This window comes from Canis lupus, chromosome 37 (genome assembly GCF_003254725.2).
Source record: "Canis lupus dingo isolate Sandy chromosome 37, ASM325472v2, whole genome shotgun sequence".
Classification (NCBI taxonomy): domain Eukaryota; kingdom Metazoa; phylum Chordata; class Mammalia; order Carnivora; family Canidae; genus Canis; species Canis lupus.
Window position 1 is genome coordinate 21,191,625 of NC_064279.1, and position 12,050 is coordinate 21,203,674.

Sequence of the window (12,050 nt, forward strand, 5' to 3'; positions counted from 1 at the left end):
TGATGAAGTTCCAATAACTTATTTTTGCTTTTGTGTTTCTTTATTCAGGAGACATATCTAGAAAGATATTGCTATAGGTTGCTATGGCCGATGTCAGAGAGGTTCCTGCCTCTGTTCTCCTCTAGAATTTTTATGGTTTCAGGTCTCACATTTAGATATTTTATCCATTTTGAATTTATTTTTGTGTATGTAATGAGAAAGTGGTCTGTTTTCATTCTTTGCATGTTACTGTCCAGTTTTCCCAACACCATTAATTGAAGAGACAGTCTCTTTCCCATTGGATAGCCTTTTCTGCTTTGTGGAAGATTAATTGACCATAGAATTATGGGTTCATTTCTGGGTTTTCTATCCTTTTCCATTGATCTATGTGTGTGTGTGTTTTGTGTGTGTGTGTGTGTGCCAGTACCGTATTGTAATATAAGAAGCCTTGTAATATAAGAAGTCTAGAATTGTGATGGCTCCAGCATCGCTTTTGTTTTCAGTGTTCCTTTGCTATTTGGGGTCTTTTGTGTTTCCATGTAAGTTTTAGGATTGTTTGTTCTAGCTCTGTGAAAAATGCTGTTGCTATTTTGATAGGGATTGCATTAAATGTGTAGATTGCTTTGGATAATAGAGACATTTAAAAATATTTGTTCTTCCAATCCATGAATGCATGAAATGTCCTTCTAATTCTTTGTGTCTCCTTCAATTTCTTTTATCAGTGTTTTATGGTTTTTCAGAGTACAGGTCTTTCACCTTGTTGGTTAGGTTTATTCTTAGGTATCTTATTGTTTTTGGTACTATTATAAATCAACGATTGATTCTTTGATTTCTCTTTGTTTCATGATTGCTATAGTGTGTGTAGAAATGCAACAGATTTTTGGACATTGATTTTGTGTTCTGTGACTTTACTGAACTCATTATTGGGTCTAGCAGTTTTTTGATGGAGTCTTTGGGGTTTTCTATATAGAGTATCATGTCTTTTGCAAATAGTGAAACTTTGACTTTTTCCTTGCAATTTGGATGCCTTTTGTTTCTTTTTGTATTCTGATTGCTGTGGCTAGGACTTTCCATTCCAGTACTATGTTGATAAAAATGGTGAGAATGGTAACCCCTGCCTTGTTCCTTTTTTTTTTATATTTTTTAAATTTTTATTTATTTATAATAGTCACAGAGAGAGAGAGAGAGAGAGAGAGAGGCAGAGACACAGGCAGAGGGAGAAGCAGGCTCCATGCACCTGGAGCCCGACGTGGGACTCGATCCCGGGTCTCCAGGATCGCGCCTTGGGCCAAAGGCAGGCGCCAAACTGCTGCGCCACCCAGGGATCCCCCCCTGCCTTGCTCCTTACCATAGAGGAACAATTTGGATGATATTAACTATGAATTTTTCATATATGACCTTTATTATGTTGAATTATGTTCCCTCTAAACTTACTTTGTTAAAGGTTTTTATCATGAATGGATGTTGTTCTTTGTTAAATGCTTTTTTTTGGAATTAGCAGTGATTTTTAAAATTATTATTATTTTCAGCAAAGCTAGAGAAGATCTGCTGAAAACTCAAAAAGAACGGGATTTTCACCGAATGCACCACAAACGAATAGTCCAGGAAAAAACTAAATTAATTAATGACCTCAAAGGGTAAGCTGCGAATATTTGTTGGCATATTTGTTAAAGAGGTATTTAATTAATGTGAAGTAAGTTGGTTGTGTTAGAAGATTTGAGGTAAAATAATCATTCAACATTTATTGAGTATTTATGTATGCCAGACACTATACTATGTATTTGAAATACAAAGATGAGTAAGTTTAGGCCCTTGCTGTCAAGGTTCCCAGAGACCAGGAATGTGTGATGAAGAACAATTAAACTAAAATGGTTGCTATGCTATCAAAGGGTGGTCACCATAGCCAGATTGCAGTGTGAGAGGGTTCAAGGACCTATTTCTAGATGAATTCTGAAGTATAAATGAACAGACTGAGGGAGTAGGGTGTGCTAGACAAATAGTACAAACTGTGCAAAGCACCAAGTCATGAAGGAATATGGCATATTCACCGCATTATATGCATAGAGAATAAGGTGCAAAGCAACTTGATAAGAGTGAGGTGGAGAGAGCGAGCATATATTGAATGACCTTGAATTTATGCTAAGGTTTTTTAGAAATTATTTTAAAGATATCAATTCAGATTTATTTTCTCTCCTCCCTTCTTCTTACTTCCAAATTAAAGAATTCCTCCAATAAAAACAAAAAAACAAGAAAACCATTTTTAATCCTTAAAGAAAATTTTCCTTTATTTTTTCTGGGGCAGTGGTATTCAATAGAACTTTCTGTGATGTTATAAATATTCTATATGTGTACTGTCTAATACAGTAGCTATGAAGTCACATGTACTGTTAAGCACAGGCCATGTGACTAGCACAACTAAGGGATTACATTTCTAATTTAATTTAAGTTTAATTAAGTTTAAATTTAAATAGCCATGTTTAATTATAGCTACTGTATTGGATGACACCGTTTAGGAATGGTAATGACAATTACTGTCTTTTGCAGGTGATTATGGTTATTGTAGCTATTATGACTTCTAAATCATAGGCTGTCCCACAAAGCTTTAGAATCAATGTACTCTTAAACTTAATAAATAGTAGAAACTAGAATTATTTTTACTTTTGTTAAATTAAATGTCTGTAGGAATAAAACACCATTTTAAGAGGGATTGCATTAACTTAGAAAAAAGGACTTTAAGAATGTTTATTCTTTGACTTTAACCAATTCTTTTGGCCTCATATTTTTGGTTTGGATTTGTTGCTTCATAAAATTGTTCTTAGTCCAGAGAAATTCAGAAAAAATGTTCAAAGTGATTTGTTTTCTTTTAACTTAAACAGTAAGTGAGAAGTAGTACAGTATAGTGGAAGGATGTTGGTATCAAGTAAACATTGGAAGCCTGGCTTCATCACTTACTTTTTTATGTCTATTGTTGTTTTGTTTCTTATCCTTAACAATGTTGATAAAATATTTTGGAACTATATATATAAATACAATATCTGGAACATAAACAATGGTAATTTGTTTGCGTATACCATAACATTGAAAGTATATGTTGAACATGTCCTATTTTTATCAAATTTCCCTTTTGCATTTTTATAAAGGTCTTTTCAGAACTGTATATTGTATTTTGTTTTAAAGGCACATTCTTTAAATTTGGGAATTGTTCTATATTCAGGACAATATAGGGGCCTCTGATTCCAACTGGTCATGTAGAAGTCCTTTAGAAGTAGCTAAGATTTTTCTTGTCCAAAAATAAATCATTGTTGTGCAGTCATTAGCGTGAGCCACCCATTTACCCAGAGGAAAGCCCAAAGGTATTTTAGTAGTTTGTGTGTGTGTGTTATACATGCGTGTACACGCATGCATGCAGACACAGATACAATAAGTGAGTTTAAATCACAGCACATTGTTTCATGGAAAAGATCTCAGGTTTGTCTCTATTCCCATTATCTGTGCTAATTCAAACAGGTTTCAATACTAAGTTACTTGGGTACATAACAATTTAAGAGTACTTTTGTTGTGGCAGCTGAAATATGGTTGTTCACTGTTGCTGCTTGGATATTCTCTCTGGTAAATTATTTGAGTTTTTTAAATTGTTTTTTCCTTGAGCCTCTAGCTCAGGTTTAAAAATATATCCTACTTGTTAAATTTTCTAGTATATTTACAGGGAATACTATTGTAATTCATTTCATGTAAAAATCCAGCTTTTTTGTATTGTACTTTTTGTAATCTTCAGAGGCTCTGCTGAAGAAACCCATATTACACTGTAATATAACTACTCTTGTGTATTCAGCTAGCCTTTATTTCCTCATTTAATCATTAAGAATAGTGCCTATATTTAACCATTTGGATGAATCAGTAGTGTGTGTTTTATAAGGACCTAAAACAAAATTTCAATGATAATCATCAGAGTCACAAAAGAACTAGACATGAAGTTAATTACCAGGAAACATCTTGTCTAATAGTTGTACCATTGCATAATAAATCAACTATAAGGAAGAATGTTTTTGATGCCAGGCTAAATTAGAGTCTAAGTTCTCTATGTTACTATTTTACCTAAATATTTTAATTATATATCTATATTCCTTTCACTATAAGCCACAAAAGTCAGTCTTAATTTAAGTGGATAATTAGTTGATTTTATCTATCAGTTTTATATTAGTTCTCATTTAATATGAATGTTTATTATAAATTTACTTATTTTCAGAATTACCATAAGTTCAAAAGTTAGAACTTATAAGCAGGTGAATTATGAGGTACTTACGGAACTTACAAAACAGACACATTCTTTCAGATTGACTAAACAGAAGGTTTTTGTTTATTTCAAGTTTTTTATTTAAATTCTAGTTAGTTAACATATAGTGTAATGTTGGTTTCAGGAGTAGACCTTAGTGATTCATCACTTTCATATAACACCCAACTCTCATTACCCTTTTTAATATCCATCACTCATTTAGTCCAACCCCCAACCACCTCCCCTCCAGCAACCCTCAGTTTGTTCTCTATAGTTAAGAGTCTCTTATGGTTTGTCTCTCTCTTTTTTCCCCCCTTCCTGTATGTTCATTTGTTTTGTTTCTTAAATTCCACATATGAATGAACTCCTCTGATACTCGTCCTCTCTGACTGATTTAATTAGCATAATACACTCTAGCTCCATCCACATCATTGCAAATGGCAAGATTTATTTTTGATGGCTGAGTAATAGTCTATTGTATATAAATACCATATCTTCTTTATCCATTCATCAGTTGATAGACTTTTGGGCTTTTTCTATAATTTGGCTATTGTTGACATTGCTGCTATAAACATTGGGGTGCATATGCCCCTTTGAATCAGTATTTTTGGATCCTTTCAGTGAATACCTAGTAGTGCAATTGTTGAGTCATAAGGTAGTTCTATTTATAACTTTTTGAGGAACCTCCATACTGCTTTCCAGAATGCTGTACCAGTTTGCATTCCCACCATTCCCAGTGTAAGAGGGTTCCCATTTCTCTGCATCCTTGCCAACAGAGAGTTTTCTTGAATGTTGTTTCCATGTTATATTTTCATGGTATTCTATATGATGTTAATTCTTTGGATAGAGGATTATCAAGCCATATCCCATGAATGAGTTAGATGCTAAAGTTAGTAATTATAGGAAAAATTATGCCATCAGTAATAGTAATCCTTCAGTTTGTCCCCAAATTACAGCACACATTATTTTGTGTATCTAACTCTGTACCTGAATATGTGTTTATAAATACATAATATTCATGGAAGTGTGTAGTACACAGCAAAGTGTATATTGCTAAGTGCATTAAATGGAGTAGAGGATAGAACTATACATACTACTTATATTTTTATTTTATTGTTTTCCCGTGCTTTGCTGAATGTAGTTGAATTTTATTTTATTTATTTATTTATTTTTTGTAGTTGAATTTTAATACGTATTAGATATATATATCTGATATATACGTAACATAACTTTAGTGCTTAGGTTTTATTGTTACAAGTAATTAAATACAATAATAAATTATGTTAAGGGAAATATGATTTATAAAACAATGACTTTTACAAATACTTTAATGAAAATATTGTGCAAAATAGGGACTCCTTTTATTTTTTTAAAAACATCTTATTTATTTATTTGATAGTACACAAGTGTGGGGAGGAGTTGAGGGATGGGGAGAAGGACAAGCAGACTCCCTTCTGAGCTTAGAGCTCAGCTTGGGCTCCATCACAGGACCTGGAGATCATGACTTGAGTCTAAGTCAGATGCTTAACCAACTGAGCCACCCAGGTGCCCCTCTTATTATTATTTTTTAAATAGAAAAACATTAAAATTATTTTTGGGCTTCTGCTTGGGGCCATGTCAGAGTAACTGGTATAGAATTAGATTTCCAACTGGTAGTAGATGAGCTCTTCAACTGCAATGAACTACAAAACTGAACAAAATTTTTGGCAGCTGTTTTGTCAGCTTTTGTTGGAAAATTGACAGAGTAGGACTATGATGCCTAAGAGAAGGAACCATTCAAAGTGAGCAGCATAATCACTCCAGATTTTTGCCCAGAAGTACTATTCAGACAATTGTGTGGCAAAGTAGAACACAGGACACAGTAGTCTTGATTAACTGATGAGGCAGAGATCTGAGTTCAGGGCTGCTGAGGGAGCTGAAATTTGCAGGTTAGGATACACAAAAGGAGGGAGGTACATGAAAGGAATTTAAGAAATACTTGTCTTAGTTCCCTTTAACCTTTGACCAAATACTAAGATGTGGAATAGTGAGAGAATGATGCCTACAAAGAACAGCTCCTGGGAAACTGTGAGCTAAATGGAGATTTCAGAGGTTGCAGCCGTAGGAATTCTGCCCAGATACAATGGAGGAACATTACTAAACATTTTGAGCATTCAGTTAAGACCCTTGATAAGCCAAGTCATGGAGCAGAGCTCTTCTAGCCCTAGGGAAGGAACTACTTTAAACTTGCCTTAATAAAAGATTAAAAATAAGCTTTAAAAAGCTCAAACTTCCCACCAGAACAAGAGTGTTAACTCTTCCTAGGGAAGGAGGGCTAACTCTACATGCCTACCAGGCCTAAGGAGAAGGAATATAGAAACAACATACTCAGGGTCATCCTGAGATCCAGAGAAAAAAGGTCATTTCAATAAGATAAAAGAGTCAGGAAGACATAATATGCATGACTCTAATATAAGAGCTTCAAAATGTATGAGGCAAAATATGATAAAATATAAAAGAAAAATAGATATTTTCACAGTTACATTTGGAGATTTTAACATTCCTCTTTTAGCAATTATTAGAAAAATAGGCAAAAAGTCTGCAGGTTTAGGGCATCAATTAATTGAATGTAATTGATATTTCTTGAATTCTATTTTGGACTTTTCATGTGCACAAAATAGGCCGTATACTCAGCCATGAAGCACGTCTCTATACATTTCAAAGACCTGATGTCATACAGAATGTTTTCTGACCACAACCAAATTAAATTAAAAAAATGAATGACAAAAATCCTCTCTGGAAGATCCCCAAATATCTGAAAATTAAGTAACATACTTCTAAATAGTCCATGAGTCAAAGAAGGAAATAAGAAAGTATTTTGATCTGAATGGTTGAAGTTGCAGCACATTAAACATAGGAGGATGCAGCCAAAGCAGTGTTTAAAGTAAAATTGATAGTTTTATTTCATTTTTTTAAATCGATAGTTTAATATGCTTATATTAGAAAAGAAAATTTTACATTAATAATCTAATTTTGTACCTTAGATGCTCAAAAAAGAATTAAATGTGGAGAAAAAGAAATGTAATAATGAAAAAATCAGAAACCAATAAACTAGCAAAGGGATAAGCATAAAATGTCAACAAAATCATATTGATTGTTTGAAAAATATAATAAAACTGATAAAGTTGATAATAAAATTGACACGATTAGATAGACTAATTACCAAATGTTGGCAGAGAAGTAGAGTAACTGAAGCTGTGATATATTGCTGTTGGAAGTGTAAATTACAACTCAGTAATTCAACTCTTAGGTATTTTTTCTAAGAGAAAGAGAACCAAAAACTATCTTGACTCTGTTTAAGAATGTTCATAGCAACCTTCTTCATAATGGCACCAAGGTGTAAACAAATCAGTTCTTCATCAGCAGAATATTGAATAAACACATTGTAGAATATACACACAGGGGAATACAACTCACAATTAGAGGAAAGGAATCACTGTTACACACAACAGACTGGAAGAATCTAAAAAACATGCTGAGTGAAAGAAGCCAGTTTCTGGCCTCATTGAATGAATTTGGAAGTTTTCCTTCCTTTTCTATTTTTTTTTTTTTTTTTGTAATAGTTTGAGGAGAATAAAGAACATAACTTTTCTTTAAATGTTTGGTAGAATTCGCCTGTGAAGCCATTTGGTCCCAGACTTTTGTTGTAAGGGAATTTTTAAAATTCAGTTTCTTTGCTGGTTATCAGTATGTTCAAATTTTCTTTCTTCCTGTTTCAATTTTGGTAGTCTATAAGTTTCCAGGAAATAGTTTTTCATAATCTTTTAGAATTATTTGTATTTCTGTGATGTTGGTTGTTACATAAGAGAATGTATTCTATGCTTCCAAATGTATGAAGTTCTAGAATCTCCTGAGGTATTAGAAATGCTCTAATTTTAATAGCCATGTGGACTGTCTGGGCATGTGTACTTCTGAAAACTCTGAACTGTAACATTTTAAGCTCTGTATATTTTACTCCAGATAAATTACACTTCAGTAAAAAGGTAAAAAAAAAAATATTTTGAAGGCATTTTCAAGTAAAATAGTTTCTTAAAGGTGCTTATATCATATGTTGAGTTGAATTATTTTTCCTGTGAGAGAATATATTTTTATACTTTTCTTAATATAAGTTAATTAAACTTGTTTTTAAGACCATCCTTTATTTTGATGTGAATGACACTCTTTCTATTTAATTTTACATTGTTTGCAGCCCTTGTCTTTTTGACAATTGTTTCTGAACTGATTATAGAAACTGCAAATTTTTCCCTGAGTGAATAGTAATCTTCTGAGTACATGCTTGAATATAGCAAAAGTGTTGGTAGGAAATGGAGAACTAGTTAACTCAAAAGATTATCTGACTTCACGTTCCTACCATATTTATGGAAGTAGCATACTGAGTAATATTTCTGGCAATTCTTGGCTTGTTGTGTTGACCTTTTATGGTCATTCATTTTTTATTCAACTGCAAAAGAAGAGAGAGAAAAAAGGTTAGATGTTAGATGGAAATCACTGATTTAACTCAATTACCCTTTAAGATGCCCTTTATTTTTCATAGGTTAAAGTTACATTATGCATCGTATGAACCGACTATCAGGGTGTTACAAGAGAAGCACCACACTTTGCTGAAGCAGAAAATGCTGACCTCTCTGGAAAGAGACAGAGCAGTTGGGCAGGTAAAGAGGCCATTAAAGCCACCTTAGAATGATTTTTAACCATTTATTTTTTAATAAGTAAAATATTGGTTTTGTTTCTGAGATAAACTTATTTATTTATTTATTTATTTATATTTATTTATTTATTTATTTATTTATTTATTTATTTTTAAACCTTTTTCTAAAAGATTTTATTTATTTATTCATGAGAAACACAGAGATAGAGGCAGAGACATAGGCAGAGGGAGACGCAGTCTCCATGCAGGGAGCCTGATATGGGACTTGATCCTGGACCACAGGATCACTCCCTGAGCCAAAGGCAGATGCTTAACCACTGAGACACTCAGGTCTCCTTGTTTCTGAGATAAATTTAAAAAGGTTTTCAATAATTATGTTGTAAAAAAGATTCATTTGGAAATATTCATAAAATTATTTTGTTCATTTTAAACCTATGAAGATTATTATTAAGCTAAATATTGATTAAGTCATAAATTTATAGGAGATTAATAAAGTATAGTTAGAGGAAAAAACTCAGCCATTGTAGTTAAACTTGGTTTTAAATGCTAACATTGACACCTGTAAACATGGACCTTAAACACTTTGAACTCAGATTTCTTGTATATTGAAGTATAACCACAATGATGTGTCTTTTTAAAATATGGTTGTGAAATCTTCATGAGATAATTAATGCTCCCTGGAATTTACCCCCAGATGCATATTTGGCATTTCCAGTTACAGACTCAATTTTCAGTCATTTCTACTGTTGACATCCTTTTCTATTCTTCCCGGGGGTTTTTGCATAGGCCTAGAGCAGTGATGAAGAACTTCTGGTATAGAATTCAAGAAAGGGAAAACAAAATATTTATGGGCCACTTAAAAAATATGTAACAGTTTATTAGAAAATATAAATGTGAAACTATGCTTAACATTCTTTTATTGTTATCCAGAGATTTTCATTTTTGGCCAAACTTTCTGAAACTATGATAGCTTGCATGATGGTTATATTCTTCCTTGAATGATTTTACTGTTAAAACATGCTTTAGTCAAGTTGTATTTTGTCTGTTTGTGAATATAATTCTTAGCTACTAAAATGCAAAACCTTTCTTGTGTCTCCATGATTCTTTGTGCTTGAATTTTAATTTTGTATTCTTGAATGTCTGAATTGTAGTATTGGTAATATTGCATAAAAAGAATTTAATAACATTTTACATTTTTGTGGCATTATATGTCAAAGCTTCAGAATTTCATCTCCTTGCTCCTTTTCATCTAACTCCTCTCCCCAGTCTCCCAACAGAAGGCACAATTCTTGGAGTACTTCAAGCTAGATTGAGGTTGCTTCTACTTCTTATCTTGCCACAAGCCCAGCTTAGCTTTTGCTACCCATCTTACTCTCTTTATTCCCTGGTCTCATGCTTATCTCACTATTATCCTTCTCCAGGGAGGAATCCATCAGTGATCTGGCTACATATTCCCAAGAGATCATGCATACTTTGCTACCTCTCACAGATTACTCAGTCTGAGTTTCGCTATTCAAGGATGCCAGGGCCTTCCAGGAAACTATGTTGGCAAGTGCTTACATTCCTCTCTAGCTTGTTGATTTCTACATCTGCAACCTGTCCTGCACTGAATTTACACTTATCTTATTTTTAATTTGGGCTAAGTTATCTTTCTGAAAAGGCCATCAATTTCCCTGGCTTTATTTTTATTTTTTATTAATTTTTCCCCTGTCTTTAATATGAGGTGAATTTATGAGGTTAGATCAAAGGCCATTTTGAGAACATATTTAGGTCACTTATACTCTTTGGATTTCAGATTGTTTCTTACTGGTTTAGTTAGAAGAACTAAAGATTGGGAGTGGTAGGTATGAGTTCCAGGTGTGCTGCACAGAGGCCATGTAAGCATTCAGGTCATTTTACCTATATATCTGTTTTCTTACCTATTAAACAAGATCAAATTACTTGCCTTATGTTTGATATGTACCTAAAGTGAAAACTTCTTTAAAAAATTAAATCATTGTCTCTAGGAAGCAGGGTTCAGTTTTGCACACTATTTTTCATGTTAGCAAAGAATTGTATTTTCTGCAAGTTATTTTATCTTTGAACCCCTATTTCTGCTGAAGACAAAGAAAAAAAGCATCTGCTTTTTAAGGCTATCCAGATCTTCCTGGGCTAAAATGGTCTCTTTGAGTTTAACATACAGTATCTGAATGCCATATTAACTGTTGAGGTAAAACATATCAGGGTTAATTTTCTGTCTTTGAATCACATCTTCTCATTCTTCCCCGGATGGTTCCTACAACAAGGTGCACTTATGTATTCATAGGGCCTGAAGCCTACATGCTGGCCTTCACTTACTATAGTGTAGTGTAACTATTTGGTCACATTCCTGATTTTGAAGTGCATGGTTCTAGGTCATTCTATTGAGTGTGAATCTAAGATACCTTGCTAAATCCATAGCCTCTGCTACAGCATCTGTGAGATTCTTTTTTTTTTTTTAATTTTTATTTATTTATGATAGTCACACACAGAGAGAGAGAAAGAGAGAGAGAGAGAGAGAGGCAGAGACACAGGCAGAGGGAGAAGCAGGTTGCATGCAGGGAGCCCGACGTGGGACTCGATCCCGGGTCTCCAGGATCACGCCCTGGGCCAAAGGCAGGCGCTAAACCGCTGCGCCACCCAGGGATCCCCAGCATCTGTGAGATTCTTAATATCTGTAGCCCCATCATTCTGACTCCTCTTTTTTCTGGTTAAGTGCTTCAGATGGTAACATTTACATGTACTTCACTGAGATAAGTGGAGACTTCTGATTTTTCTATACTGCTAATTCAAGTTGTAGGCAATTTGGAAATCACTTAAGGTCTAAATACATAGACACACTATCTTCAGTCAATTTCCAGACACTACCTGAAGGATAGTGTTTTTCCAGCACAGTGCAAAATATGAAGGTCTTTTTAAGGGACTGTCAATTTTCTTAGATTATTCCCTGAGAAGCTAGGAGCAAGTTTAGTCTATACTTTAAATATCTTTGAATTATCTGACTTTCTGTGTCCTTTGTATTCAGCTAGCTGAAGTTGGATTTTTAGCTTGAGAGGTAAGTGGGTCACTCATATCTGAATTCTTACAGATTTT

The 12,050-nt window shown here is 33.6% G+C and overlaps 1 protein-coding gene and 1 long non-coding RNA gene across 11 annotated transcripts in view; one reads left to right on the forward strand and one right to left on the reverse strand.

Moving 5' to 3' along the window:
• SPAG16 (sperm associated antigen 16) overlaps positions 1-12,050 on the forward strand; it is a 916,366-nt gene that overhangs the window by 41,081 nt on the left and 863,235 nt on the right. For all 10 annotated transcript variants that reach the window (XM_049106785.1, XM_049106782.1, XM_035710943.2 and 7 more), the window contains exons 6-7: positions 1,509-1,616; positions 8,826-8,943. In XM_049106785.1, the coding sequence (XP_048962742.1) occupies positions 1,509-1,616; positions 8,826-8,943 (226 nt within the window). The remainder of the gene's footprint in view (positions 1-1,508; positions 1,617-8,825; positions 8,944-12,050) is intronic.
• Positions 8,420-12,050, reverse strand: part of LOC118353506 (uncharacterized) — a 38,776-nt gene continuing 35,145 nt past the window's right edge. The window contains exon 6 of the long non-coding RNA XR_004812605.2: positions 8,420-8,732. This is a non-coding gene — a long non-coding RNA (uncharacterized LOC118353506). The remainder of the gene's footprint in view (positions 8,733-12,050) is intronic.